This window comes from Schistocerca americana, chromosome 8 (assembly GCF_021461395.2).
Source record: "Schistocerca americana isolate TAMUIC-IGC-003095 chromosome 8, iqSchAmer2.1, whole genome shotgun sequence".
Lineage (NCBI taxonomy): Eukaryota > Metazoa > Arthropoda > Insecta > Orthoptera > Acrididae > Schistocerca > Schistocerca americana.
Window position 1 is genome coordinate 54,091,059 of NC_060126.1, and position 26,004 is coordinate 54,117,062.

General features: G+C 40.7%; 1 protein-coding gene across 1 annotated transcript in view; it reads left to right on the forward strand.

Moving 5' to 3' along the window:
• The window catches only part of LOC124544642 (rap1 GTPase-GDP dissociation stimulator 1), a 98,876-nt gene that overhangs the window by 26,103 nt on the left and 46,769 nt on the right, over positions 1–26,004 (forward strand). Inside the window, 2 exon segments of the mRNA XM_047123255.1 lie at positions 2,026–2,146; positions 23,999–24,124. Of these exon segments, the coding sequence (XP_046979211.1) occupies positions 2,026–2,146; positions 23,999–24,124 (247 nt within the window).

The window sequence follows — 26,004 nt, forward strand, 5'->3', positions numbered from 1 at the left end:
GCCGATAGAAATGCCTCTTGCACGCTTAGAGTAGCAGATTGACGGTGACCAACTTTAAACAGAACTTGATTAATTTTCACACACATTTATTAAAATAATAAAAAGCATAAACCTTACTTAACTTGATTCTGGATGCTATTTACAATTGACAATCTGAAGCCCTTTGGTCTTGATACGTTACCTTATTCTCACATATCTCTGATACTTGACAAAGTGTCTATACATTTATCTTCATGGCTATGTACAGGAATATGATAATCTTATTAGGCGCAGACTGAAACTTGACTATAGACTGATGCAGACAAATGCAGACTAATGCAGACTGACTAATCGGAGGTCTGTACATTCGATATAATACCTCGCGCGTTCATGTATCACTGCGTGAGTGTGATCCACGAGGAGAAAAGGTTCTACGTTAGCAGCAATCTCATTGGCTGCGTTACATATTAATACACAGATCGGCGGAAGCAGAATTTGGTCCGTCTCTAAGACAGCGCCATCTCGTAGTGCGTAGACGGACGAGCGCTGCGCCTCCGCCGTTGTGCTTAGCGGGGCGTGCTCTATTGGGAAAGTTGTGGACGCGCTGACTACGTGGAACTATGTACACAACAGTTTGAATGTGGACAGAAGTGTAAAGCTGGCTTTCGATGAGGAGGAGATTGACATCAAAGAAAGTGGTGTGGAATTGGGAATAGGACCATGTGAAATTTAATTGGGAGAAGGTATTTAGAGATTCCATGAATTTTGACCGGTCAGCCTCACCATGAATCCATACAGCAAAGATGTCATCAATGTATGCTGGAGGCTATTTTCATTGTTATTTTTGTTGTTATAAACATGTATTGAATGTTTTAGTTGCTAGTGGGAGGGGAGTACTTGCCGACAGTAGCGAGTTCTTATGAAAAGCCACACACATATTGCACTTGATAGTTACAGAGTGTATCTTATTATTTCAACCAACAGGATAAAAATCTCATTGGATATCTTGCATTCTGCAACTCCAGAAGAAAATTGTTAAATACATAAATACAATGGGAAAGTCCAGGGCAGAATAACAACAATATTTTGAAACAAATGGGTTGCTACTCACCACATTGAGACACAGGCACAATGAGAAGACTGCTAAAGTAGGGGGCACAGGGGTCATGTATGCAAGATGTGTGTGTGTGTGTGTGTGTGTGTGTGTGTGTGTGTGTGTGTGTGTTTTACTTCCGAAGGAGGACTTTTTGTCTGAAAGCTTAAATGTTTAGCAGACTTTTCTTGTGTCTGTCTGCATGTCAGTGCCTTCTCTATGTGGTGGGTAGCAGTCTATCTTTCTGTAATATTGTTGTTAGACACATAACTGCAAAGTCAAAAAAGTGTTGTTGCCAATTATTTATTTACTAAAACTTCTGTCACCTGCATACTCATTTATGAAATTATAATCCTCTTGCACAGCAGACCAATATTATTTAAGGAAAATAATTTTGCTCACATGTAAAACATGAGAAACTGAAATAATTTTGTACCCCCCACCCCACACACACACAGATTCAAATGTATGCTCAGAATTTGCGGTCTATGGAAGTAAAAATGTATATAATAAATAAACAGGCAAAAAATACTTACTATAAAGCTAGATTCTCCTTCAGAGGCTATAAGACATTCTGTGAAAAAAATGTTACTGTTCAGTAGAATATTTCATGTGTGATGAATTGATAATTTGAGTAACTGTTGTCCAGAATAGAATTATCTTTGTATTAGATTTTTTTGCTAGTAATTTTATGCTGCCAGTGATAAGCTTTTATCCCAGACATTTGACATGTTTGCTGTACCAGGATAAATTACCATACATAGAAACATACATAATGAAACTAATAAATCATAATTCTCCATTTCATTTTAAGAGGAATTATAATTGGGAAAAACAATGAAAGCTACAAAGCCTCTGCAGGAGAAGAGTTTTCTTATAATATTACATTAACCTGCACTGAATTACCTTACATAATTATTGTAGTGTTTTATTTACAATTATTGATTCAACAGGCTGTAAAGAATGGTTTGGTATCTCTTTTGACTAAACTACTGGAGACTGATGGCGTGGAAAGCACTGGAGAAGATACTGCTACCCACGTCCTGCTAATACTTGGTCTTCTTGCTGATACTGGTATGAGATAGGATTATAGTTTCACTAGTTTTGTAAATTTGATTATAATTATCATATAAGAAGACTTAGAATTGTATCTTACATATAACAAATTAAAGCTGATAGAATTTATATAGCTTAGTGTTCATCATTGTTTTATAGTGTTTCTTTTTTGTAATTATACAGTGCCAGGCAAAAAAGACATAGTTGGGTGTCAGTCTAACTTCGTTCATGTGCACACCATTGGGGGTATGTAAATGATTAGAGTTGCAGTTCACTAGGATATGGAGCACATCCACCAGACTGCATCAGTGGTCTTCATATTTAGTGTTGTCACCAGGCCTGATAGGATATATAGGGGCACGAACAGCACGAGACGTTGAGTGATCACTGTGAAGGACATGGAGCTCCCACATGCTCTTATGAGGCAGCTTCATCGCCCCCTGACAAAGTTTGAGAGGGGCCTTATTGTGGGTCTCCATTTGGCCAGCTGGTCAAATTGTACATTGTCCAGATTTGTGAGGCATCCATATATGACAGTGGCCTGATGTTGGACTGCATGGGAATGTGACAGCAAGCATACTCTTTGTCAATGTTCCGATCAGTCGAATCTAACCCCTATGAGGGGGGCTCACCGTATTGTACACTGGGCACATTGTAACCCTTCCTCCCCCCTTCCCCCCCCCCCCCCCCCCCCCCCCCATGCCTGGGTTTTCATAGTTTATCCAAGGACCCGGGACTGCAGAGCTCCTCAGCAGGTCAGAGGCCATGGGTGATGGATTTCAGGAATTGTGGCTGTCTAACAGTACATTTTACAGTGTGGTGTGTGACAGAAAGTTTATTTATTCTAGTACATTTTGGCACTTTTGACAGTAGTTCATATAATAGAAAGTATGGACGATAAGATGAAGAAAATTGTGGCAGTTTGTATGCTATGTACTCATGTATTTCTTGAAAGAAAAACCACACAATACCTGTAAAATAATAGACATAACACAGTGGGTAATAACCAACAATAACAAACATAGTAGAACCAACATTTTGTTGTCAGTCACCTGCAGTGTTGGTTTACACAACTCTTCCCTGCCTTATGCACTTCTTTCAAGAGGCCTACTTTTTTTTTGAGGTTATTTCTGAAATCAGTGAAGGGATTTTAAATCTATCTTGCAACCCCAACGAAATGCGTATTTTGTCACCAAATGTATTTCATTTTATTGAAATAAAATACCAACAGTGGTCTTAATGAAACACGTGTACCATTTGGCTTGCTTTCTCTGTTGAAAAACAGTTTATTACAACAGATGTTGATGTTAGTACTTAAGATTTTTGCTCACATGGGGGAGAAATACAGAAGCCCTTACTTTTTTTGTCTACTTGTGTCTTTACTTACTCTTGAGATCTGAAAATCTTCTGGGGAAAATGCTAGAAATTGTTTGGATATCAGGGTATTTCACTTGGAGAAACTTGTGGCAACCTTGGTACTGCATGTCTATCCTCTTGCTATTCTTTTTTCCCTCTCTTGGGGAATAGGTCTGGGATGTTTTTGGGATGTTTTTTGCATTTTCAGTAGTGATATCAGAACAGTCTCTCCATTGTTTCTCGTTACAGTTTTTCTTTTTTTGTTCCCCTTCTCCTATCCTTCCTACACTTTGGTGTTTGAGGTTCCTCTTTTTTCTTCCTCCCTGTGCACTAGTGAGGGCCAGCCCACGCATCTGACACGTAACAGCTGACTGAGTAATGCGTAATTCCCAGCCCCGGTCAACAGGTAGGGTTTTTACGTACTACCTGGTAGAGGCAGAACCAGGGAGGGGTGACTGCCTGAGCTGCTACCTTCCAAAATTGCCAATAGGTCCCTCTGTCAGGAGTTTTCGAGTTGTGACGTCCGGTGTGAACAATCACCTAAAGTCGTCGGCACACGGACCGTGCTGTTGAACGTTAACATTGAGTGTGCTGAGTTCAACGTGCTGCTGAATGCTCAGGAACGATGCAATTTGTGCATACGATACGTGGGCCTCAACATGCTATACACGATCACAATGCTCTCCAGTGGCAGTTGCAGGATGTTTCTAGCTCGCAAATCACTCTGTTTACCAAACAGGCATGCATAAAAATCCCACGTTAACTCTATTAAAATGCACATTTCTTCCATTGTCCATACGCCAGTCACTTTGTTCTATATGTAATATACACGAATAAAAACTTCAATATCCATGAACATGTTTTTAGATGAAAAGGAAAGTACCATGTCAAATAAGTAAGGACACAGGCTTGTAAAAGTTCCATTACAAACAGTGCGATACAAATTTGCAATACGTCTCCACCTAAGATAAGCATTATTTCATCATTCCCACATTTTAGTAAAACCTCAAGGTCATTCTTACTTGATCACTTTTGGTACCCAGTAGCAGAATCTTTGCAACATGTGAATTATGAAACAGAAAAAGGAGCAAAAATATCGTTATACAAGTAGCGCAAGCTGTCCTGTAGATTAAGCCAATTGAACAAACTCACTCCTCAAAAAAAGGTGAACTTGTATTTACATAACATCAAATACTATAGTATATACTTATATTAAACTAATAATGAAGCACCAGAACCTATTACACAAATGTTGTGGGCGGGGGTGGGGGGTGGGGGTGGGGGGGGGGAGAATTAGACATGGTGAGACCCGAACCAGCATCATTTCACACATTTAAATAGCAATCGGTAATGCTACTCACTGTGCTAAACCGATGACAAACCTCTGTCAGCCAATCCTGCCATGTTGGCACTTGCTAAAAGCTTTAATCGTAGCTGTTTTACTAATTGAAATTTAATTATAACAAATTGTACCAAGAACAATGCATTTTTGGTGGATCCTCAGCGTGTCGTTGCCGTCAAATGGCATACTCTCATAACACACAAGGAACAATAATACTTTTGCCACAAACAAGATGTTTCTCATTATTGCAACGAATCACACAACAGGTTTTCGAGTGATTCTCAATTTGCTGGTGCTCAGAAATAGCGTATATATGTATAGACTTGAACTGAACACCAATATGGCGCCTCACAACTCTGTAGGGAGATGGCGTGCATGTGACGTAGGTGACGTTGTGCCATCTCATTGGTCAATGCTCAGACGCATACTCGCATGCTCAGAATATCTGAGGTATTGTCCTTCATGTTCAGAAAGACTCCCGAACATGCTAATCCACGCTGTGATGTCAGAAACTCGGCACGCTCAACGTTCGGATACACAGTCCATGTACTGACAGCTTAAGGAGGGTGTAGTCGCCCCTGAGGGAGGGGGGGGGGGGGCATCGCGTCCCCCAGTTGGAAGGAGTGCACTATCGGAGGAGACACTGGCAATAATGGGGGATTTTCTTGCAATGAGCCAAACAACTTTTTCACTGTCAACATTTACTAAACGTAAACAGAATGAGGCTAATGATGCGAAGACCCTCCTAGCTGCACCACGGTTCCTTGTGGTTTCACGAACTGAAGACAGTCAGTCCTTTGCTACAGTAAATCGGTTTTATTCAGAATGGTGTTGATGCAATTGCTGGTTTTGTGAAATCCTGCGATTGTTTACTCAGTGGCACTTAGATTTTTGGAGACTACTTGTGATTCTCAAGCACAACTACTGCTTGCAGCTTCACTCCTCCATGGCTATCCTGTTCGTGTTGAGGCCCATCAAACACTGAATTTTTCCCCTGGGGATATTTATTCTAAGCTGCTTGATGGTCTGACCGAGGCAGGAATCCAAACGTTCCTCTCTGATCAGGGTGTCATTGCAGCCCATTGGGTGATGAAAAAGGTAAATGCATCCTTAGTGCTAACACACTCTTTTTTCTCCCTTTTGATAAAGTGGTGCTTCCATCAAGGACCAAAGCAGGCTATGAAGTTAGCACATTCTGACCGTACATTCTGAACCCAGAGCGCTGCTACCAGTGTCATCATTACAACCCCACTCAAATGTCCTGTTGACACCTGTCCTAAACGTGTAACTTGTGGTAGGGATGCTCATGAGGGCGATTGTCCACCTCCTTCTCCCCTTTGCATCAATTGAAATGGCGACCATGCTGCCTCCTCCTGAAATTGTCCCATGTATCTTGATAAGTGGGACATCCAGGAGATCTGAGTGATGAAAAAGTGCCTTACCCAGTCGCTCGCAGGTTGTTGGCTAGTTATAAACACTGTGTTCTATCATAAAGCACTTACAGTACTGTTCTTGCTGCATCTCACTCCGTGAAGGGCACAACCACGGGACCTCAAATTGACTACCGCGATTGTAAAATCATCCAGTGTCAAGGTAGCTTCCCTGTTTCCTCATACAACTGCGCAGTAGGCCACCAAACTTTTGTGTCATGGGGCAAAGTCACCTGCTGCACAACTGGCATGCCGGAAAGAACAGAAGGAATACTCCCGTGAAGATTTCGTATGTCCCTCAAGCCAACAAACATCTTAGTCTTCCTCTGTGAACTGGAGATGCCCCAAGAAATCAAACAGAGGCATGCTGTCTTCTGCTTCACTGACTCAGAGATCTTCTTAGATAGTGTGGCCATGTGAGACCCTCGCCCAGTCGACCTCTGTGTCGCCGGTGTGCACCACCAACCATTTTTCTGCCCTGGATTCCACAGACCGGCAGAGGGAGAATTCTGATGCCTTTTTAGATCTTATTGAGCAGGATCCTCAAGTCTCTGTGCCATGCAGCAGTGAGTCTTCGAAGGCCGGCACTTTGCAGCCACTGAGGTGACACTCCTTCATTTTTTCCCTCCTCCCCTTTCCTTGTCATGACTGTCCTCCAATGGAATGTTTGTGGCCTTCAGTTCAACAAGGACGACTTCTGGCTGCTCTTGGAATCACAGCATCTGCTTGTTCTCTCCTTCCAGGAAACAAAATTGTATCCTCAAGACAGCTTTGAGCTCTCACATTTCTTCCCAATCCACTTTTACTTTCCCCCCGAGTATGGCATTTCATCTCATGGGGGAGTTATACTCCTTATCCGGAATGACATTCATTGTTAACCCATCTCCCTGACTACCCTACTTCAAGCTGTTGCAGTCCACATTTTCCTTCCTCACTTCACCTTTACTCTTTGTACCGTTTACATCTGTCCGTCATTCAGTGTCACCAGGGCAGACGTCCTCCAGCTTATTTGGGCAACTCCATCATCGCTTTCTACTGCTCGGTGACTTTAATGCACTCCATCCCCTTTGGGATTCTCCCAGGACCTGTCCAAGATGTGCCCTCTTGGCTTACCTTCTCAATCAACTTAAACTTCATCTGTCTTAACACAGGAACACCCATATTCCATTCAGATGCCACACAGACCTGTTCCCATTTGGATCTCTCCTTCTGTACTGCACAGCTTGCTCATCATCTCGATTGGTCTGTTCTCTCTGACATGTACTCAAGCAACCATTTCCCGTGTGCTGTTCATTTGCTGATCCTACCCCACCTACATGAACACCCAAATGGCTGACAGGAGGCTTTACTCCTCCCTGGCGACCGTTAATGAACAACATTTTGCCAGTTGTGATGACAAGGTAGAATATCGTACAAATGTTATCCTTATTGCTGCAGAATGTTCCATTCCTTACACTTAGTCTTGGCTGTGCTGTGTCTCAGTTTCTTGGTAGACTGAGGTGTGCTGTGACTCAATTCGCATGCTTTCCGTGTTTTTTAACTGTTGTCCTACAATGACAAACTGTGTTCATTATAAATAGTCGAATGCACATGTTGTCGCGTTCTTGGGGATAGTAAAAAAGCTAGCTTGATTTCCTTTACTAGTTCTTTTAACAGTCCCTCTCTGTCTTCCGTTGTGTGGGCCAACCACCGATGGCTCTCTGGGACCAAGGTCCATTCCACAATTTCTGGCCTGACAGCAGCAGATGTCATAATGCATCCTACTGCTATCTCCAATACCTTGGGCCTGTATTTTGCAGAAATGAGTGGAGGCAGCTCAGGCGATACCATTCTCTTCTCAGAATCGTGAGTGCTACAATGCCGCCTTTACTATGAGGGAGTTAGATCATAGTCTCACTTCATCCTGCTCCTCTGCCCCAAGACCGGACTATGTTCACATTCAGATGCGCCAGTAAGCACTTTCTCCTTCATAAGTACAATTGCATCTGGAAAGAGGGCGCGTTTCCCAGACGCTTGCATGAAGCCACTGTCATACCCATATCCAAGCTCGGTAAGGACAAACACCTTTTTTCTAGTATAATGCCCCATTTCTCTCACCAGCTGTGTTTGCAAGGTGATAGAACATATGATTCATGCCCAGCTGATATGGTGGCTCAATTCTTGCAATTTACTAACTGTGCAGTGTGGATTTTGAGCATGCCATTCTGCAGTTGACCATCTTGTCACTTTGTCAACCCATTTCATGAATGGTTTTCTGCAGAAACACCAGACTGTGGCCGTGTTTCTGATTTGGAGAAAGCCTATGACACCTGCTGGAGGACTGGCATACTCCTTCATCTCTACATGTTGGGATTCCAAGGCCGCATGCCCCATTTTCTTCAGGAATTTTTAAAAGTCTTAAGTTTTCAAGGTGAATGTGGGTTATGCCTTTTTCCAGGAAAATGGTGTGCCTCAGCATTCCGTTTTGAGCATTGTCCTCTTCATCGCCATTAGCTCTATTATGGCCTGTTTCCTGCTGAGCATTTCCGGCTCCCTTTTCGTTGATGATTTTGCAGTCTATTGCAGTTCTCCATTGGCTTGTCTCCTTCACGTGTGTCTCCAGCGATGTCTTGATTGTCTTTACTTGTGGAGCATTGACAGTAACAAAACTGTTAGTATGAATTCATGGCGGTGCAATTGGTTTCTTCCACTGTCTTTACACCTTGGGCCTGTTGCTCTTTCGTTCATTGAAACTACGAAATTCCTGGGGCTCATGCTCAATAGGAAACTTTCTTGGTCCTCCCACGAGTCTTAGCTGGCCGCCTGTTGTATGCAGTCCCTCAATGTCCTATGTGTCCTCAGTGGACTTCCTTGGGACAGGTCAGACCACCCTCCTCTGTTTGTACCGGTCCATTGTCTGTTCGAAACTAGACTATGGGTGTATCATTTATGCATCCCTCTTAAGCCATCTCAATACTATCCATCATCGTACCCTCCATTTGGCTACTAGCTCCTTTTACACTAGCCCAGTTGAGAATCTGTATGCAGAAGCTGCCAAACTACTGCTGTCATGCCGCCGTGACATTCTTCTCAGCAGATACACATGCTGTTTGTCTGCCATTCCTGGCCACCCATCCTGGGCCTCCTTTGATCCCCAGTATGGGGCGCATTTCCCTTCCCTGTTGCCTCCTGGAGTTGGCTTTCAGTTCCTGCTCTGGCAGTTTAACTTCGTGCTACCTGCCACTTTCCCAGTGGGTGTGAACCCTTCACCACCTTGGCTTTGTGCAGTGGCCCGTGTTCACCTTTGCCTTCATTTGCTTCCTAAGGACAGTATTCCTGCCTAGGTCTACTGCAGTAAGTTTCACAGCCTTCACACTGAACTTCACGATAGTACCTTTGTGTACACTGATGGCTCTTGGACTGACCGTGGTGTCGGGTGTGCATTTGTCATTGGCACCGAAGGTTTTCGGTATAGGCTTGTAGAACACTGCTCAGTATTTACAGCCGAGCACTTCACCGTGTATCAGGCCACACAGTACATCTGGCGATGCAGGTTTTTCAATTGCATCATCTGCTCCGACTCTCTCAGTGCCCTTCAGAACCTCATTGTGCTGCACACTGTCCATCCCATAGTGCAGGGGTCAAGAAATGCTGTCACTTGCTCACTTTTGATGGAGCCCTGTGATGTTTATGTGGATTCCTGGTCATGTCAGTCTGACGGGAAATGAGGCTGCTATCAAGGCTGTAGTCCCCGTACCTCGGCCCGCTAGTTCTTCTTTTCCCTCTAGTGATCTCTGTGTTCTCCAGTGATCTCTGTGTTCTGTCTGTCAACAGGTGGTGTCACTTTGGCATCACCACTAGTCCTCCCTTCATGGGAACAAGCTCCAGGGAATTAAGCCTCTCACAGCAGCTTGGCGACCTCCGCTCGACCCTCTCGCCGTGAGACGATCGGTTTAGCCAGGCTGCATATTGGACACTTTCTCTTTAGCTGTCAACATTTAAGTGGTGCTCCCAGCCATTTTGTGCTCATTGCCCTCAACCTTTGACAGTTTGCCATTTCCTGACAGAGTGCCCTTTTTTTAACCACTTACATTCTCATTTATGTTTGCCAGCCGTTTTAGCGACTGACGCGTGGGCTGTTGACCATGTTTCTTTTATCTGTCATAGCAATGTGGCAAAGGATATTTAACCTGTAGGTCAGGACCATTGTTTCGCTATGGCATATTTTATGGACCTTTCTACAAGTCCTTATTTTTAGCTGTCTTTCCTTCTGTTCTTAACTCCTTTTTTGTCTTCGTGTTACGGTTCTGACATGGACATGCGTGACCCTAGTTGTGTTTGCACCCTAAAACAAAACATTGTAACCCTTCCAATCTGCATCTGCCATCAAAGAACAAGTAATGGACTTCATGCAACATTCTTGTCATCCTGAACTATTGGTCTGAGAATAGCAGCAGGCAGACTAGGAAATTATGATTCCATGTGTAGGCTGCCATTTGGAGTGGTGCTGTGACTGTGAATCATGGACTGCTGATGAATGGTATCGCACTATGTTCAGCAACCAATTGTGGTTCTGCACTATCCCGGAAGACTGTTGTTGGCATCTATGGCAGTGACTTGGGTAGTAGAAGTCCCTTTCTTCCAATTTTTAGGAGAGGCATAGCAGTGTTACTTCTGGAGTCACAGTGTGGGGAGCTGTCTGGTATGACTTAAGGTTGCGGCTGGCAGTGAATGAGGGAACTCTTGACAGCTCGACAATGCCATGCACATCCTGTGTTCTCATGTGTTAATTCCCATGCAACAGTATTGACGTGCCATTATTCAGTCTGCATGATGTTGAGGTACTCCGATGGCTAGTAAAATCCTCGGATTTCTCCCCAATAAGATGTATAGGACTAGCTGTCTTGTAAACTGTGTACCAGTACCAGTATCAGAGATACTAAGCACTGTTTACGACAATTGTGGCCCATCTTGACTCGGGAGAGGATACAGCTGCTTCATGACGTCTTTTCAACTGAATCAGTGCATGCACCAGGTCAGAGGGGGCGCAACATTGTATTGACAAGTGGGCTCATACTATCAAGTTTTGCCCCTAAATATGACCCAGTTTTATAATCACCAATATAATATCACATACACACTCAGCCTGTGAAATTTCATTTTATTTCCTCCTCCCCCTTGTGTGCACTTTACTTTTTTTTGTCAGACGGTGTAAAAGGAATTCAGTGTAAAAAAGTTTAATTGCTCTTTGAACCATATTTAGGAAAAAAATTGTATTAAAGAGCTAAAGTCAGAATTTTGTTTTTTGAGGCTGAAAGAGGACAGTTGTATCTGGCTGGTGATGTGCACTTCTTAAGAGCCTGAGACTTTCGACATTTGGTTATCTACAAAACAAACTGTTGTGCTTGAATATTCAGGTTTTACTAAATAGTTTTTTGTTTTCATTATATACTATATTCACTGCAAGAGCAGTACAAATGTAGGTGGTAGGATATTGAGAGAAATTCAGCGTTACACTACAGAAAGCTGTGACATAGGAACTGGTTATAAGACAGGGTTATTATACTTCAAACCTGAAACTAAATGACATCCTGATGCTTGGTACATCTTCTCTCCAATTTATCTCTGTGGTAATTATAAAAATTTTAGGTTGTAAAGTTTATTTGTTGTGCCTCTCTTAAACATTGGAAGAAAGAGACTTCTAGCCAGGTCACTGCCATAGATGCCGTCAATGGTCTTCTGGTACAGTGCAGAACCACGATTAATTGCTGAACACAATGCTATGCCATTCATCAGCAGTCCGTTCTTCGCAGTCGCAGCATCATGCCAAATGCAGCTTTTTGTGCTTGTGATGTTAATGGCAGTCTGCATGTGGAACTGTAATTTCCTAGTCTGACTGCTGCTACTCTCGTACTGGTGGTGCAGGATCACAAGAATGTGAAACCTGCACCATATAATATGACACAGTAAGACGTTATGCAGTGAGTTGGAGAATGTATGCTTCTTAATATTTTATTTTATTTTAATATATAAGTTGATTTGGCTTTATTGTCTTTATCAGTACATGTCCTGACATTGTAGGAGGACAAAGTCACCTTTGAGTAAACTGTTATTTGCTGCCCATAGTTGTTGGATGTATATTTTTTTAGTAACATTTTAAAGTTGTTTGATAATTTGCTGTTGCACATATGATACATTTGTTACTATCTGAAAGTCATAGAAACTTCAAAACTGTCAAACTTGAATTTCTAAGAGTTTCACATAGTAAAAAAGTATTGTGATATATGTGCAACAGCAAACTATTGCACAACTTTAAAACATTACTTAAACAAAAAAAATCCAACAACTACAGACAGGAATAATAGTTTACTCAAAGTTGATGTATGTCCACCTACAATGTCAGAACATTTAACGATGAAGGCAATAAAGCCAAAATAAGCTTATATACTAAAATAAAATCTCTGCATAGTTTGTAAAGGGTTTTAGGTACCTGCGCCACTGCTGAATATGTAAATCCTCAGCCCTCTCTTTGACATTGCTTTTCTGCAGTTTGTCATTATTCCTGGAAGAATTAACCATATTATGTGTCTGCATTTTAAGTCTGCTTAATACTAGGCCTTCTGTGTTAGTCCAAGTATTGTAACGTCATACATGATTAAGTGAATAATACGCATCTATGTGATTCCGTGTATTTTCCCGGCATCTTATATGTTGTTATATGTTTATGCTCTTCATGGGTATGCTGCCGGATATCATCGTCTTCACTACACGATATTTCGGTGATCCATCCGGCTGCCATCTTCAGGTGGGATCACCGAGTACACAATCATGCCGGAACTGAATGAACATCAGAAACAGTGGCTCCTTTGTACCCCGGCTCCAGGCCACTCCACTTGCGCAAGAAGCAGAAGAGCATGAAGAATTGCAGTGCCGCCAGCGTTAGAATCTGGTGAATGTGATAAGCCTGAAAAATCTGCCGTCGCCAAACATTGTCTCAATGAAGGGCATAATATGTCGTTTAAAGAGAAGCTAATCATTGCTCCGACTTCTCGTTATTGGGATTGTGTGCTCAAGGAATCCATCGAAATACGATTATCTGATGACATTATTAATAGAGACAAAGGTTTTCCTTTAAGCAAGATATGGAACCCTATTTTATCAGAAATAAAACAGCAACGGTCTGGTTTTTGACCGCTACATCTTAATTTGCTATCTGTCACTTTCGCCAGTTTGTGCCGCTGGCGGTGCTGCAATTCTTCACTTCGCAGGGGGCAGTTCTTCCACTTCTCCCACAGGCACAGTGGCCTGGAGTCGTGGTATAGAGGAGCTGCTGTTTCTGATGTTCATTCAGTTCCGGCGTGATAGTGTACTCAGCGATCATGCCAGAAGATGGCGGCCAGATGGATTGCCGAAAATCGTGTAGTGAAGACGATGATATCCAGCAGCATACCCGTGAAGAGTATAAAAATACGCATCTATCTTTGCCTCACCGATGTGTTTATGGGCTCGCCTATACACAGGTAAATGATTTGGAGTTGGTGGAAGTACTGCCTTGTGGAAACTAATATAACAGATTCAAATCTTGAAATTTAACTGCCAAGACATCTTCTCTTATAAGGAGACCCAAGCTTGTTTTCACGTTAATAAAGTGTGTAAAACTTTTGTTTTACATGTTCAAACAAATCCCATCATTTCATCAGGAAACCACCTTAACAATGGATGTGGACCACTGCTACCATTATGATGTAAAGTATGGTTCACAACCTTCATGGACAAAGGATGCAGCGTGTTACATCAATGCTTTAATTAGTTTCAGAATGAGCTTTATCTGACAGTTCCCAGAAGCTATTTTTTTACCACTTTCCAGGCACTGAAACATGTTGTAATTTGTGACGAGTTGAGATTAGTGATTTCTTCTGAAATCACAGATTTGATTATCCCAGAGTTCTATTACAGCTACAATATTTACAAATATATTTAAAATAGCACACATTTTCAATTGAACAGCTACATTTCACATGAGGTGATATCGTGTGCTACACCTCTTATCTTGATCTGAGCAAGATGGCCCAATACTAATTGAATTGGACTCTTTATTTAGGAGGAATGGCTTCCAGTATTTATCTAGTTATGTTTATTTACATTTACAGTGCTTTCTTGTAAGACGCTAAGAAAATATAGGGATGGTTCCTTCAACAATGTGTTTAATCCCCTTACCCTCATTAACTGGATGATCTAATGCACAATGACTCCATTGCGAACAACAAGTTAAACTCCGCCCTACATCCAGCTCCTCTGCTTGTTAAAAATAATTTGTATGTGAGTAGCTTGGGTTTGGCACAGCAACAAAGCCACAGTAGTGTTGCATAAAACCTATAGAATGCTATAATATGTTATATAACCTAATAATAATAATATTTCTGATTACTTCATTTGAATATAATAGAGGGAAACATTCCATGTGGGAAAAATATATGTCTGCTTGTGTCTGTGTATGTGCGGATGGATATGTGTGTGTGTGCGAGTGTATACCTGTCCTTTTTTCCCCCTAAGGTAAGTCTTTCTGCTCCCGGGATTGGAATGACTCCTTACCCTCTCCCTTAAAACCCACATCCTTTCGTCTTTCCCTCTCCTTCCCTCTTTCCTGATGAGGCAACAGTTTGTTGCGAAAGCTTGAATTTCGTGTGTATGTTTGTGTTTGTTTGTGTGTCTATCGACCTGCCAGCACTTTCGTTCGGTAAGTCACAACATCTGTGTTTTTAGATATATGCTTACTTCATTTATCGGACGTAATTCCCTTAACTACATGTTCTTGAACCATTATGTCAGAATTCATTTCCTAAGCCGGCCGGAGTGGCCGAGCGGTTCTAGGTGCTACAGTCTGGAACTTTGCGACTGCTACGATCGCAGGTTCGAATCCTGCCTCGGGCATGAATGTGTGTGATGTCCTTAGGTTAGTTAGGTTTAAGTAGTTCTAAGTTCTAGGCAACTGATGACCTCAGAAGTTAAGTCCCATAGTGCTCAGAGCCATTTGAACCATTTTTTTTCATTTCCTGAAAAGAAATACTTTAAAGTGTGTAGTAGTGACAGAGTTGAATCTAATCATAGTATAGACCTCGGCTGTAAATGGCCTCGATCCATTACTTTTAGATATATGTCAATATGACACCACTTTCCTTCTGCATATCTTCATGAGCTTCATACTCGTACAGTCCAAGACAAGAATGAGTCTAAAATAGACCAGATAATTTTTTGTCAAAGCAGGAAGAAAGAAGATTGTAGACAGAAATTTTGTAGTATACTTGCATGATACTTTGGAAATTATCAGTCGACACACAAGTTCCCAATTTAATATTTAAATGATGCTACAAACTGTCACATGCTCTCAGGCAGTATTGCATTCTGATTGCATCATTGACATAAAATGCTATATGTTTGATGGGGTTGGCAGGTTCTGTAGTGAGAATGAAAGGGAATAGAGTGGCGATAACCAAACTGGTTGAATGGTGGTGCAGTATCGTTCACCAAATAGACTGGAGGAGACACATCAGTAGACTGCAGGCAGGTCAAGAACAGGTGAAGATGATTAGATGGTTAAAAATTCACCATTTGGTTGGCAGTAGACTGGGACAACAGTCCTTAGTCACATGTGGCTTTTGGAAAGTCCAGTCAAGCGTTCAACACAGTCTGTGCTGTTATAAACTTGAAGGAACAGGTCTGTGGCCACATCTCAGCTATCATTGTTACAGCTATCAGAGAGATGGCATTTTAATCTGCTCGTACGTTATTACTCTACAGTTCACAGTCAAGTGCCTGGCAGAGGTTTCATTAAAACACCATAAAACTATTTCTCTACTGTTCCACTCTCAAACATTGTGCATGGAAAACGAGCTCTTAAATCTCTCTGTGCGAGCTCTGATTTCTCTAATTTTATGATGATGATTATTTCTCTCAATGTAGATGAGTGACAACAAAGTATTTTCGCACTTGGAGGAGGAAGTTGCTGATTGAAATGTCATGAGAAGATCCTATTGCAACGAAAAATGCCTTTGTTTTAATGAGTGACACCCCAAATCATGTATCATGTCTGTGGCACACACTCCCCTGTTTCACGATGATACAGAATGAGCTGCCTTTCTTTGGACTTTCTCAGTGTCCTCCATCAGTCCTATCTGGTGCATATCCTACACTGCACTCCAGAAGAGGGCAGACAGGCATGGTGTGAGCAGTCTCTTAATGTAGACCCGTTGCACTTTCCAAGTGTTCTGCTCGTCAGACAAACATGTGGTTCCTGAAGAGGGGCAGCAGCCTTTTCAGTAGTTGCAGGGGCAACAGTCTGGATGATTGACTGATCTGGCCTTGTAACAATAACCAAAACGGCCTTGCTGTGCTGGTACTGCGAACGGCTGAAAGCAAGGGGAAACTACAGCCGTAATTTTTCCCGAGGGCATGCAGCTTTACTGTATGGTTAAATGATGATGGCGTCCTCTTGGGTAAAATATTCCGGAGGTAAAATAGTCCCCCATTCGGATCTCCAGGCGGGGACTACTCAAGAGGACATTGTTATCAGGAGAAAGAAAACTGGCGTTCTACTGATCGGAGCGTGGAATGTCAGATCCCTTAATCGAGCAGGTAGGTTAGAAAATTTAAAAAGGGAAATGGATAGGTTAAAGTTAGATATAGTGGGAATTAGTGAAGTTCGGTGGCAGGAGGAACAAGACTTTTGGTCAGGTGATACAGGGTTATAAATACAAAATCAAACAGAGGTAATGCAGGAGTAGGTTTAATAATGAGTAAAAAAATAGGCGTGCGGGTAAGCTACTACAAACAGCATAGTGAACGCATTATTGTGGCCAAGATAGACATGAAGCCCCCGCCTACTACAGTAGTACAAGTTTATATACCAACTAGCTCTGCGGATGATGAAGAAATTGAAGAAATATATGATGAGATAAAAGAAATTATTCAGATAGTGAAGGGAGACGAAAATTTAATAGTCATGGGTGACTGGAATTCGAGTGTAGCTAAAGGGAGAGAAGGAAACATAGTAGGTGAATATGGATTGGCGGTAAGAAATGAAAGAGGAAGCTGTCTGGTAGAATTTTGCACGGAGCATAACTTAATCAAAGCTAACACTTGGTTCAAGAATCATAAAAGAAGGTTGTATACATGGAAGAGTCCTGGAGATACTAGTAGGTATCAGATAGATTATATAATGGTAAGACAGAGATTTAGGAACCAGGTCTTATATTGTTGAACATTTACAGGGGCAGATGTGGACTCTGACCACAATCTATTGGTTATGAACTGCAGATTAAAATTGAAGAAACTGCAAAAAGGTGGGAATTTAAGGTGATGGGACCTGGATAAACTGAAAGAACCAGAGGTTGTACAGAGTTTCAGGGAGAGCATAAGGGAACAATTGATAGCAGTGGGGGAAAGAAGTGCAGTAGAAGAACAATGGGTAGCTCTGAGGGATGAAGTAGTGAAGGCAGCAGAGGATCAAGTAGGTAAAAACACGAGGGCTAGTAGAATTCCGTGGGTAACAGAAGAAATATTGAATTTAATTGATGAAAGGAGAAAATATAAAAATGCAGTAAATGAAGCAGGCAAAAAGGAATACAAACGTCTCAAAAATGAGATCGACAGGAAGTGCAAAATGGCTAAGCAGGGATGGCTATAGGACAAATGTAAGGATGTAGAGGCTTATCTCACTAGGGGTAAGATAGATACGGCCTACAGGAAAATTAAAGAGACCTTTGGAGAAAAGAGAACCACTTGTATGAATATCAAGAGCTCAGATGGAAACCCAGTTCTAACCAAAGAAGGGAAAGCAGAAAGATGGAAGGAGTATATAGAGGGTCTATACAAGGGCGATGTACTTGAGGACAATATTATAGAAATGGAAGAGAATGTAGATGAAGAGGAAATAGGAGATACGATACTGCGTGAAGAGTTTGACAGAGCACTGAAACACCTGAGCCGAAACAAGGCCCCGGGAGTAGACAACGTTCCATTAGAACTACTGACGGCCTTGGGAGAGCCAGTCCTGACAAAACTCTACCATCTGGTGAGCAAGATGTATGAGACAGGCGAAGTACCCTCAGACTTCAAGAAGAATATAATAATTCCAATCCCAAAGAAAGCAGGTGTTAACAGATGTGAAAATTACAGAACTATCAGTTTAATAAGTAACAGCTGCAAAATACTAACATGAATTCTTTACAGACGAGTGGAAAAACTGGTAGAAGCTGACATCGGGGAAGATCAGTTTGGATTCCGTAGAAATATTGGAACACGTTAGGCAATACTGACCTTACGACTTATCTTAGAAGAAAGATTAAGGAAAGGCAAACCTACGTTTCTAGCATTTGTAGACTTAGAGAAAGCTTTTGACAATGTTGACTGGAACACGCTCTTTCAAATTTTAAAGGTGCCAGGGGTAAAATACAGGGAGCGAAAGGCTATTTACAATTTGTACATAAGCCAGATGGCAGTTATACGAGTCGAGGGGTATGAAAGGGAAGCAGTGGTTGGGAAGGGAGTGAGACAGGGTTATGGCCTCTCCCCAATGTTATTCAATCTGTATATTGAACAAGCAGTAAAGGAAACAAAAGAAAAATTGGAGTAGGCATTAAAATCCATGGAGAAGAAATAAAAACTTGGAGGTTCGCCGATGACATTGTAATTCTGTCAGAGACAGCAAAGGACTTGGAAGAGCAGTTGAACACTATGGACAGTGTCTTGAAAGGAGGATATAAGATGAACATCAACAAAAACAAAACGAGGATAATGGAATGTAGTTGAGTTAATTCGGGTGATGCTGAGGGAATTAGATTAGGAAATGAGACACTTGAAGTAGAAAAGGAGTTTTACTATTGGGGGAGCAAAATAACTGATGATGGTCGAAGTAGAGAAGATATAAAATGTAGACTGGCAATGGCAAGGAAAGCGTTTCTGAAGAAGAGAAATTTGTTAACATTGAGTATAGATTTAAGTGTCAGGAAGTCGTTTCTGAAAGTATTTGTATGGAGTGTAGCCATGTATGGAAGTGAAACATGGACGATAAATAGTTTGGACAGGAAGAGAATAGAAGCTTTCGAAATGTGGTGCCACAGAAGAATGCTGAAGATTAGATGGGTAGATCACATAACTAATGATGAAGTATTGAATAGAATTGGAGAGAAGAGGAGTTTGTGGCACAACTTGACGAGAACAAGAGACCGGTAGGACATGTTCTGAGGCATCAAGGGATCACAAATTTAGCATTGGAGGGCAGCGTGGAGGGTAAAAATCGTAGAGGGAGACCAAGAGATGAATACACTAAGCAGATTCAGAAGGATGTAGGTTGCAGTAGGTACTGGGAGAAGAAGAAACTTGCACAGGATAGGGTAGCATGGAGAGCTACATCAAACCAGTCTCAGGACTGAAGACCGCAACAACAACAATAACAACAACAACTGCTCGTCTTTAGTTTGCTTGTCCAACTGCATTATTTGTGTGATCATCCACAGTGAGTTATTCATAATTGTAATCCCTAAGTATTTATTCAGATTTGCAGTCGTTAGACTAGTATGACTTATCATGCAACTGAAATTTCGTAGATATCTTTTAGTATTCGTGTGGATTACTTCATAGTCAATTGCCACTTTCTGCACCATATAGATATCTTTTCTAACTCATCTGATGACTTTACAAGAGGGTAAATGACAGCATCATGTGCAAAGAACCTAGAAAAGGTTTCTCAGATTATTGTTTATGAAGATCAGAAAAAGCAGAGAGCCTATAATATTTTCTTGGGAAATGCCAGATATTACTTTTGTTGTACTTGAGGACTTCCCATCAGTTACTACTAACTGTACCTTTCTGATAGGAAATCATCAATCCACTTGCGCAACTGAAGTGATACTCCGCAGGCACACAATTTGAGTAGAAGTCGCTTGTGAGGAATGGTCAAAAGGGTTCTGGAATTCTAGAGATACGGAATCAATTTGACATCTCATGTCAATAGTACTCATTACTTGGTGAGACTAAAGAGCTAGTTGTGTTTCAAGAACAATATTTTCTGAAAACATGTTGAATATTTGTCAGTAAATTGTTTTCTTTGAGATAACTCATAATGTTCAAACACGGTATATGTTCCAAAATCTTACTGCAAATTGACATTAGCGATGTGGATCTGTAATTCAGTAGATTACTCCTATTTCCTTTCTTGGGTATTGGTGTGTCTTTTGCAGCTTTCCAGTCTTGAGGTATAGATCTTTCAATGAGCGAACTGTTGTATATGATTGCAAAGTATGGAGTTGTTATATCAGCATACTGTGAAAGGAACCTGACTGCTATACAATCTGGATTGGAGGCCAGGCCTTCAGTAAGTGATTTAAGCTGCCTTGCTATACCCAGGATATCTACTTCTAAGTTATTCATGTTGGCAGTTGTTCTAGGTTAGAATTATGGACTATTTACTTAGTCTCCTTTGCTGAAGGAACTTCAGAAAGCCTTGTTTCTTAACTCTACCTCAGGGGCACTGTCATCAATGACATCACCATTGTTATCGTGCAGTGGAGGTATTTATTGTGTCGTGCTGGGGTACTATACGTATGACCAGAATCTGTTTGAGTTTTCTGACAGATTTTGAGACAGAGATTTGTTGTGGAAACTATTAGAAGCATCACACATTGAAGTTCACACTAAATTTTGAGTTTCTGTAAAACTTCACCAATCCTGGGGGTTTTGCATTCTTTTAAATTTGACATGTGTTTTGCATTGCTTCTGCAACAGTCTTCTGACCTGTTTTGTGTACAGTGGGGGATCAGTACCACCTCTTATTAATTTATTTGATATATGTCTCAATTTCTATTGCTACTATTTCTTTGAACAGAGACTACATATGGTCTGTGCTTACCTAATCAGATTGGAAGGACTGGAGACTATCTCTTAGGAAGGCGTCAAGCAAATTTTTATATGATTTTTTAAATAGGTGTTCTTTGCATTTATTTTTGGTGGGTTTGGATGCTGTGGTTTTCATTCTTGCATGGGGGAGGGGAGAGAGGGGGTGGGATTGCAGGATGAATGTTTGTTAAAAACCCTAAAAAATGCATCAAAATTCCTGAAAACAGGTATTGACCAAATATAAAAGGTTAGAAAATTTAAATATCATGGGGAAATAATCCAAGAAAATGGTGTGGAAAATTGTGTTACAGAGGAAAGGATACATAAAATGGGAAGAGCATATAGTATAATTAAAAACCTTTACAGTAAAAATATGTCTAAAATGCAAAAACAAGCCATTACAGAACAGTAGTGAAGCCAGAATCTCCATGTGCAAGAGTGTGTCTGGCATTAAATACCAAAAGGGTGAATCATTAAGAAAATATTAGGCCTATGAGAAAGTAAGGAAGTTCGGAAATCACAAAGTAGTGATGAAATTCTTGAAAACATAAAAATTGTATCAGAAATAATGAGGAAAAAGAATACTGCTATTTTTTTTTTAATATTTATATTGAACGCAAAACAGTAAAGAAAACAATCTACAGATATTTGCAGGATAAAAAGGCAACAAGACGCTGGATCCGTGAAGGAAAAAAAGGATTTAGAAAAAAATATAAAAGCTGAAGAAACAACTGACACAGAAGTGTCTATGAGAAAGATACGAATATGAAAGGATTATAATGTTGGAGAGTGAGAAAAATTGGTCTGAAGTATTCAGAAGACAGGAAGAAAAAACATAGTGAACAGATGAAAGTGTGCTGAAAGAAAAGAACAGAATAATAAATAAGGAATTGAAATTGGCCTGTGTTTCATAGTTGGCCTATCCGAGAAGGGGGGGGGGGGAGGAATAAATAAAATGATGTGATGGTATAACATTGTTTAGAAAATGAGGGAACACGTGTGCACGGCATATGCAGGAAGCTAAGCGTGGATGTTGGTTGGTAAAGATTTACAATTAACTAGATAGAAAATCTCAAGAATGCAGGGTGTGAAGCCAGGTCATAATCTTAAGAGCTGATAAACTGTGTGAAATCCAACTGGTTGTGAAAAATTGTACATAATTACTTAAATTAAAAAAAATTGTTTGCCATAAAAATTTATTGGGGCTCTCTTTGAAATTGAATGTTATAATATTAGATTGTGAAATCTTAAACATATGATTTTACATGCAAGCAACCACACAGGTCCTTCAAATTTCACAACTTAGACAGCACACTTAGGTGAATGCAAAATGTGTTGTCCCGGTAATGCATCCAATAACTCTTCTGTAGGTGAGCAAGTTGCTTGTGAAATATTTCTCAGTGAGGGTATGTGTAAAAATTTAACACTCAGCAATCTGCTGTTAGGTTTGTTTCCATCAGGAACAGCATGCTTTACGACCGTGTTAATGAGGTTCTCAATAAGAGGAAGGGCAGCATCAGCTGTAAACATTTAATCTGTGTATTGCAGATTGATTTTAACTACTGTGTACCTGTCTTCAGTGCATTATATTATATTTAAGATGAGTTATCATTGTGGTATCACATATAAATACAACCCCACAGGTGTCAAAGCTGGCAATGGAATTAAAAGTTTCTGTAAGACACCAGTAGTGGTCGCACAGGATCTGGCAGACCCAGTGGTGCGCAATCTCCACCCACTGAGCCACACCTCCAGCAGCTCTGCACTAAGAGCGTCCTCTGCCACCGCAATATAGGACGGCCAGTGGCAGCCACTCCACCCACTCACACTTGGAGCGTCTTTGCTTTGCGAGGCTGTGCAGAAGCCACCTAGTTGCAGCTCAGACTCCATTGTTTGTGCTTTAATTCAGGTAGCCTCATCCTCGTTGACATTTGGACTGTATTTTTTGCTGCATTATGTGTAGTGAGTCTTTGTACACTTGGAGAAATACAGATTAGCAAATCTTCTGCTTGCTGTGTTATCTTGTTCGCTAATTATTTCTGCTCATGTCCAACTTTCCTACAATGACAGTTACTGCACCACTCTGTAGCTGACCTTCCAGACCGATGTGATGTGTACAAAGTCGTACTCAACAATCATAACTTAAATGTAATGCACTGAAGATAGCTACATGGCAGCTGGAATCATCTGCAATTAACAGGTTAAAAATTTGACTGATGCCGCCCTTCCACCTATCGTATATCTGCTACTACTAACTACAGATATGCTTATGGCTGCAAACAATTATGGAAAGATTACAGTGTTACTCATTGTAAAGATGACACATTGAGTTGCAGATAGATACAACGAAAAGACCATTACACATAAAGCTTTTGGTCAAAGGCTTTATCAGAAAATAAAAACAAATATCCATTCACACAAACAAGTGCACCTCACGCACACGCATGAGCACTATATCTGCCTGCTCAGACCTGACTGAAACACGTTGAAAGGGGGCAACAAGTAGGATCGTTGTTTGCATTTTTCACATTTGTTTATCGGTCCTGAGCAGCCAGAGATAGCAGTTGTGTGTGCAATGTGTGCTGCTTGTGTGTGTCTGTGTGTGGTTTTTCTTTTCTGATGAAGGCTTTGGCCAAAAACTTGATATGTAAGAGTCTGTTCATTGTGTCCGTCTTCGTCTCTGGGTGTCCTCTTTAAGGTGAGTAGCAATCTGCCCTTTCCGTAATTGTTGATATTACAACCTGGACTTTCCATTGTTTTATGGCTACAAAGTTTAATGTGAGAGTGTAGCTTGAGCATAATGAGGTGTTTGTAAGTATTTATGTGGGCTGCTTACATTTTGAACTGAAGTATTTGACTTACATTTTTCAGTTCCATCTGATGAGCAGCTCTTGGATGAGAGATTGTGCTGTGCCGTGGTCAAAGTTCTGAGTGTGTCTAAGGCTCCTGATGTCATTGAAATGTCTTTGGAGTTGCTGCACACTCAGGCAGAGAATGGTAAGTTATATTGTGTTAAAATTAAAAGTAATTAAAATTCTCTGTAGTTGCAGGGTTGAAAAATGGATAATTTTCTTGTTACTGTTCAGTTTTACCTCCCAAGAAACTTACAAAGCACTACTTTTGTATCTGAATCTCCTTAAATAGCCCAAAACCCATTGTGTTGGACACAAAAAAAGATAAATTGATGTGTTTGTCCTCACCTCCCTCTTCCATTGCCAAATCTCATCTTTATCTCAGTTATCATATTCTAATCCTCTTCCCAATAAATATGGTAGAAGAGGCAACTGAACTGTTATACAGTCCACACCAAATAAATGTTCTTTAAATTTGCTAAAGAGCATTGTTTGGGAAGAACGTAATCTTTCTTCCGTCAACTGCAGTTCGAGACACCTGAACGTAAATGCTAACACTTTCATGACCACTTGTTGACAAATTGCCTGTTGACTTGTCTCGATTTCTTTGGTCGAAGTTTGTTTGATAATTTTTCTGCTGTTTTGCCAGCATGAGTTGCTGGCATTGTCAAAGTTTTACCCTCTATTGCTGATGGTGGACCACCAAGGTTTGTTTGATAATTTTTATATTGTTTCATCAGCACAAGTAGCTGGTGAAGCCCCAGAAAAATTATCAAACATCAGCTGAAGAAAGCGAGACAGAAACAAACAGGCAGTTTGTCACACCTCAACATCTTGGTGAGTGAGTGACACTGATAGAATCAACCGATTATAATTCTAGCAATTTGCATATGTGTCCTGATATTTCTGTTATCTAAAAACACAACCAATACTGAAGAATAAACCACAAAGGTTTCTCATATGTCTGTGCTCTACACTTACTTGAAGTTGTCCTGATGGATATAAATTGCCCAATACTAACTACAACTAATTTTGTTCCTTCCCCTCCCACCTCTCATGTAATATTTTCTTATGGTACTTTTGCATATTTAATGTGTGACTGAATACAATACCAACCACCATAGACCGTAGATAATGTAAGACTGCGCATGACGTCATTTTACTGAAATCAGTATCTAAATTACGTGACTTGGGCCACAAAGCCAAGTATGTCATTATGTATTTATAGTGCACAATTTATGACATATTTTTTTTACAAATCAAATTTTGTGCTTTTTACTAGATGCAGAAGTAAAGACCTTCATATACACTCAGAGAAGTCTTTTTTTTATATTCCACAGATTAGAAAAAGTGACGAAAATCTCAGTTGTGTAAGCGAATTACTTTAAAATATTTGCAGAGGAATTTCTAATGAAAGTTAGGATGGATATTGGTCCTTGGATGTAAAACTTGGTGAATGACTAAGCTTTTGAGACGACATATCATTAATGTCTAGCTCACTACACGAGTATAATCAACATTTTGTAATATAATACGCTTCCTATCGTGATATCGTTTCGGATCTGTACTGGATTAAGCAGAAGTCGGAGAATATATGTGCTTATTTTGTGTAAATACCTGATATTATGCATGCAAATGTGTTTCCTTTCTTACAAATCGTAGTAAAACACATTTCATACATATTCTTGTGGAATAGTTTGAAAACTAAAGCTGTGTGCAAAATTGTTATTTTGTCTTCCACACCTGTGGAAGTGGTGACCTACGAGAATTCACAATGCAAAAGGGAACAAAAGAAGCAAATATTCACTAAAGGACAGTGAATCTCTCGCTTGTTGAAAAGAACTGTCAATATGTTTCAACTTGACTGCATGTATAAACAATAAACACTGCTTTATAATCAGGAATTTCGGAGGAATTAGGTTAACTGCACTACTACATGTGTAAGAGTTTTACTACAGTTTGCTGAACTGTCAAAATCAATGCTTGATTTCAGCTATAAATGAGAGAAACTGTAACTGTCAGCTC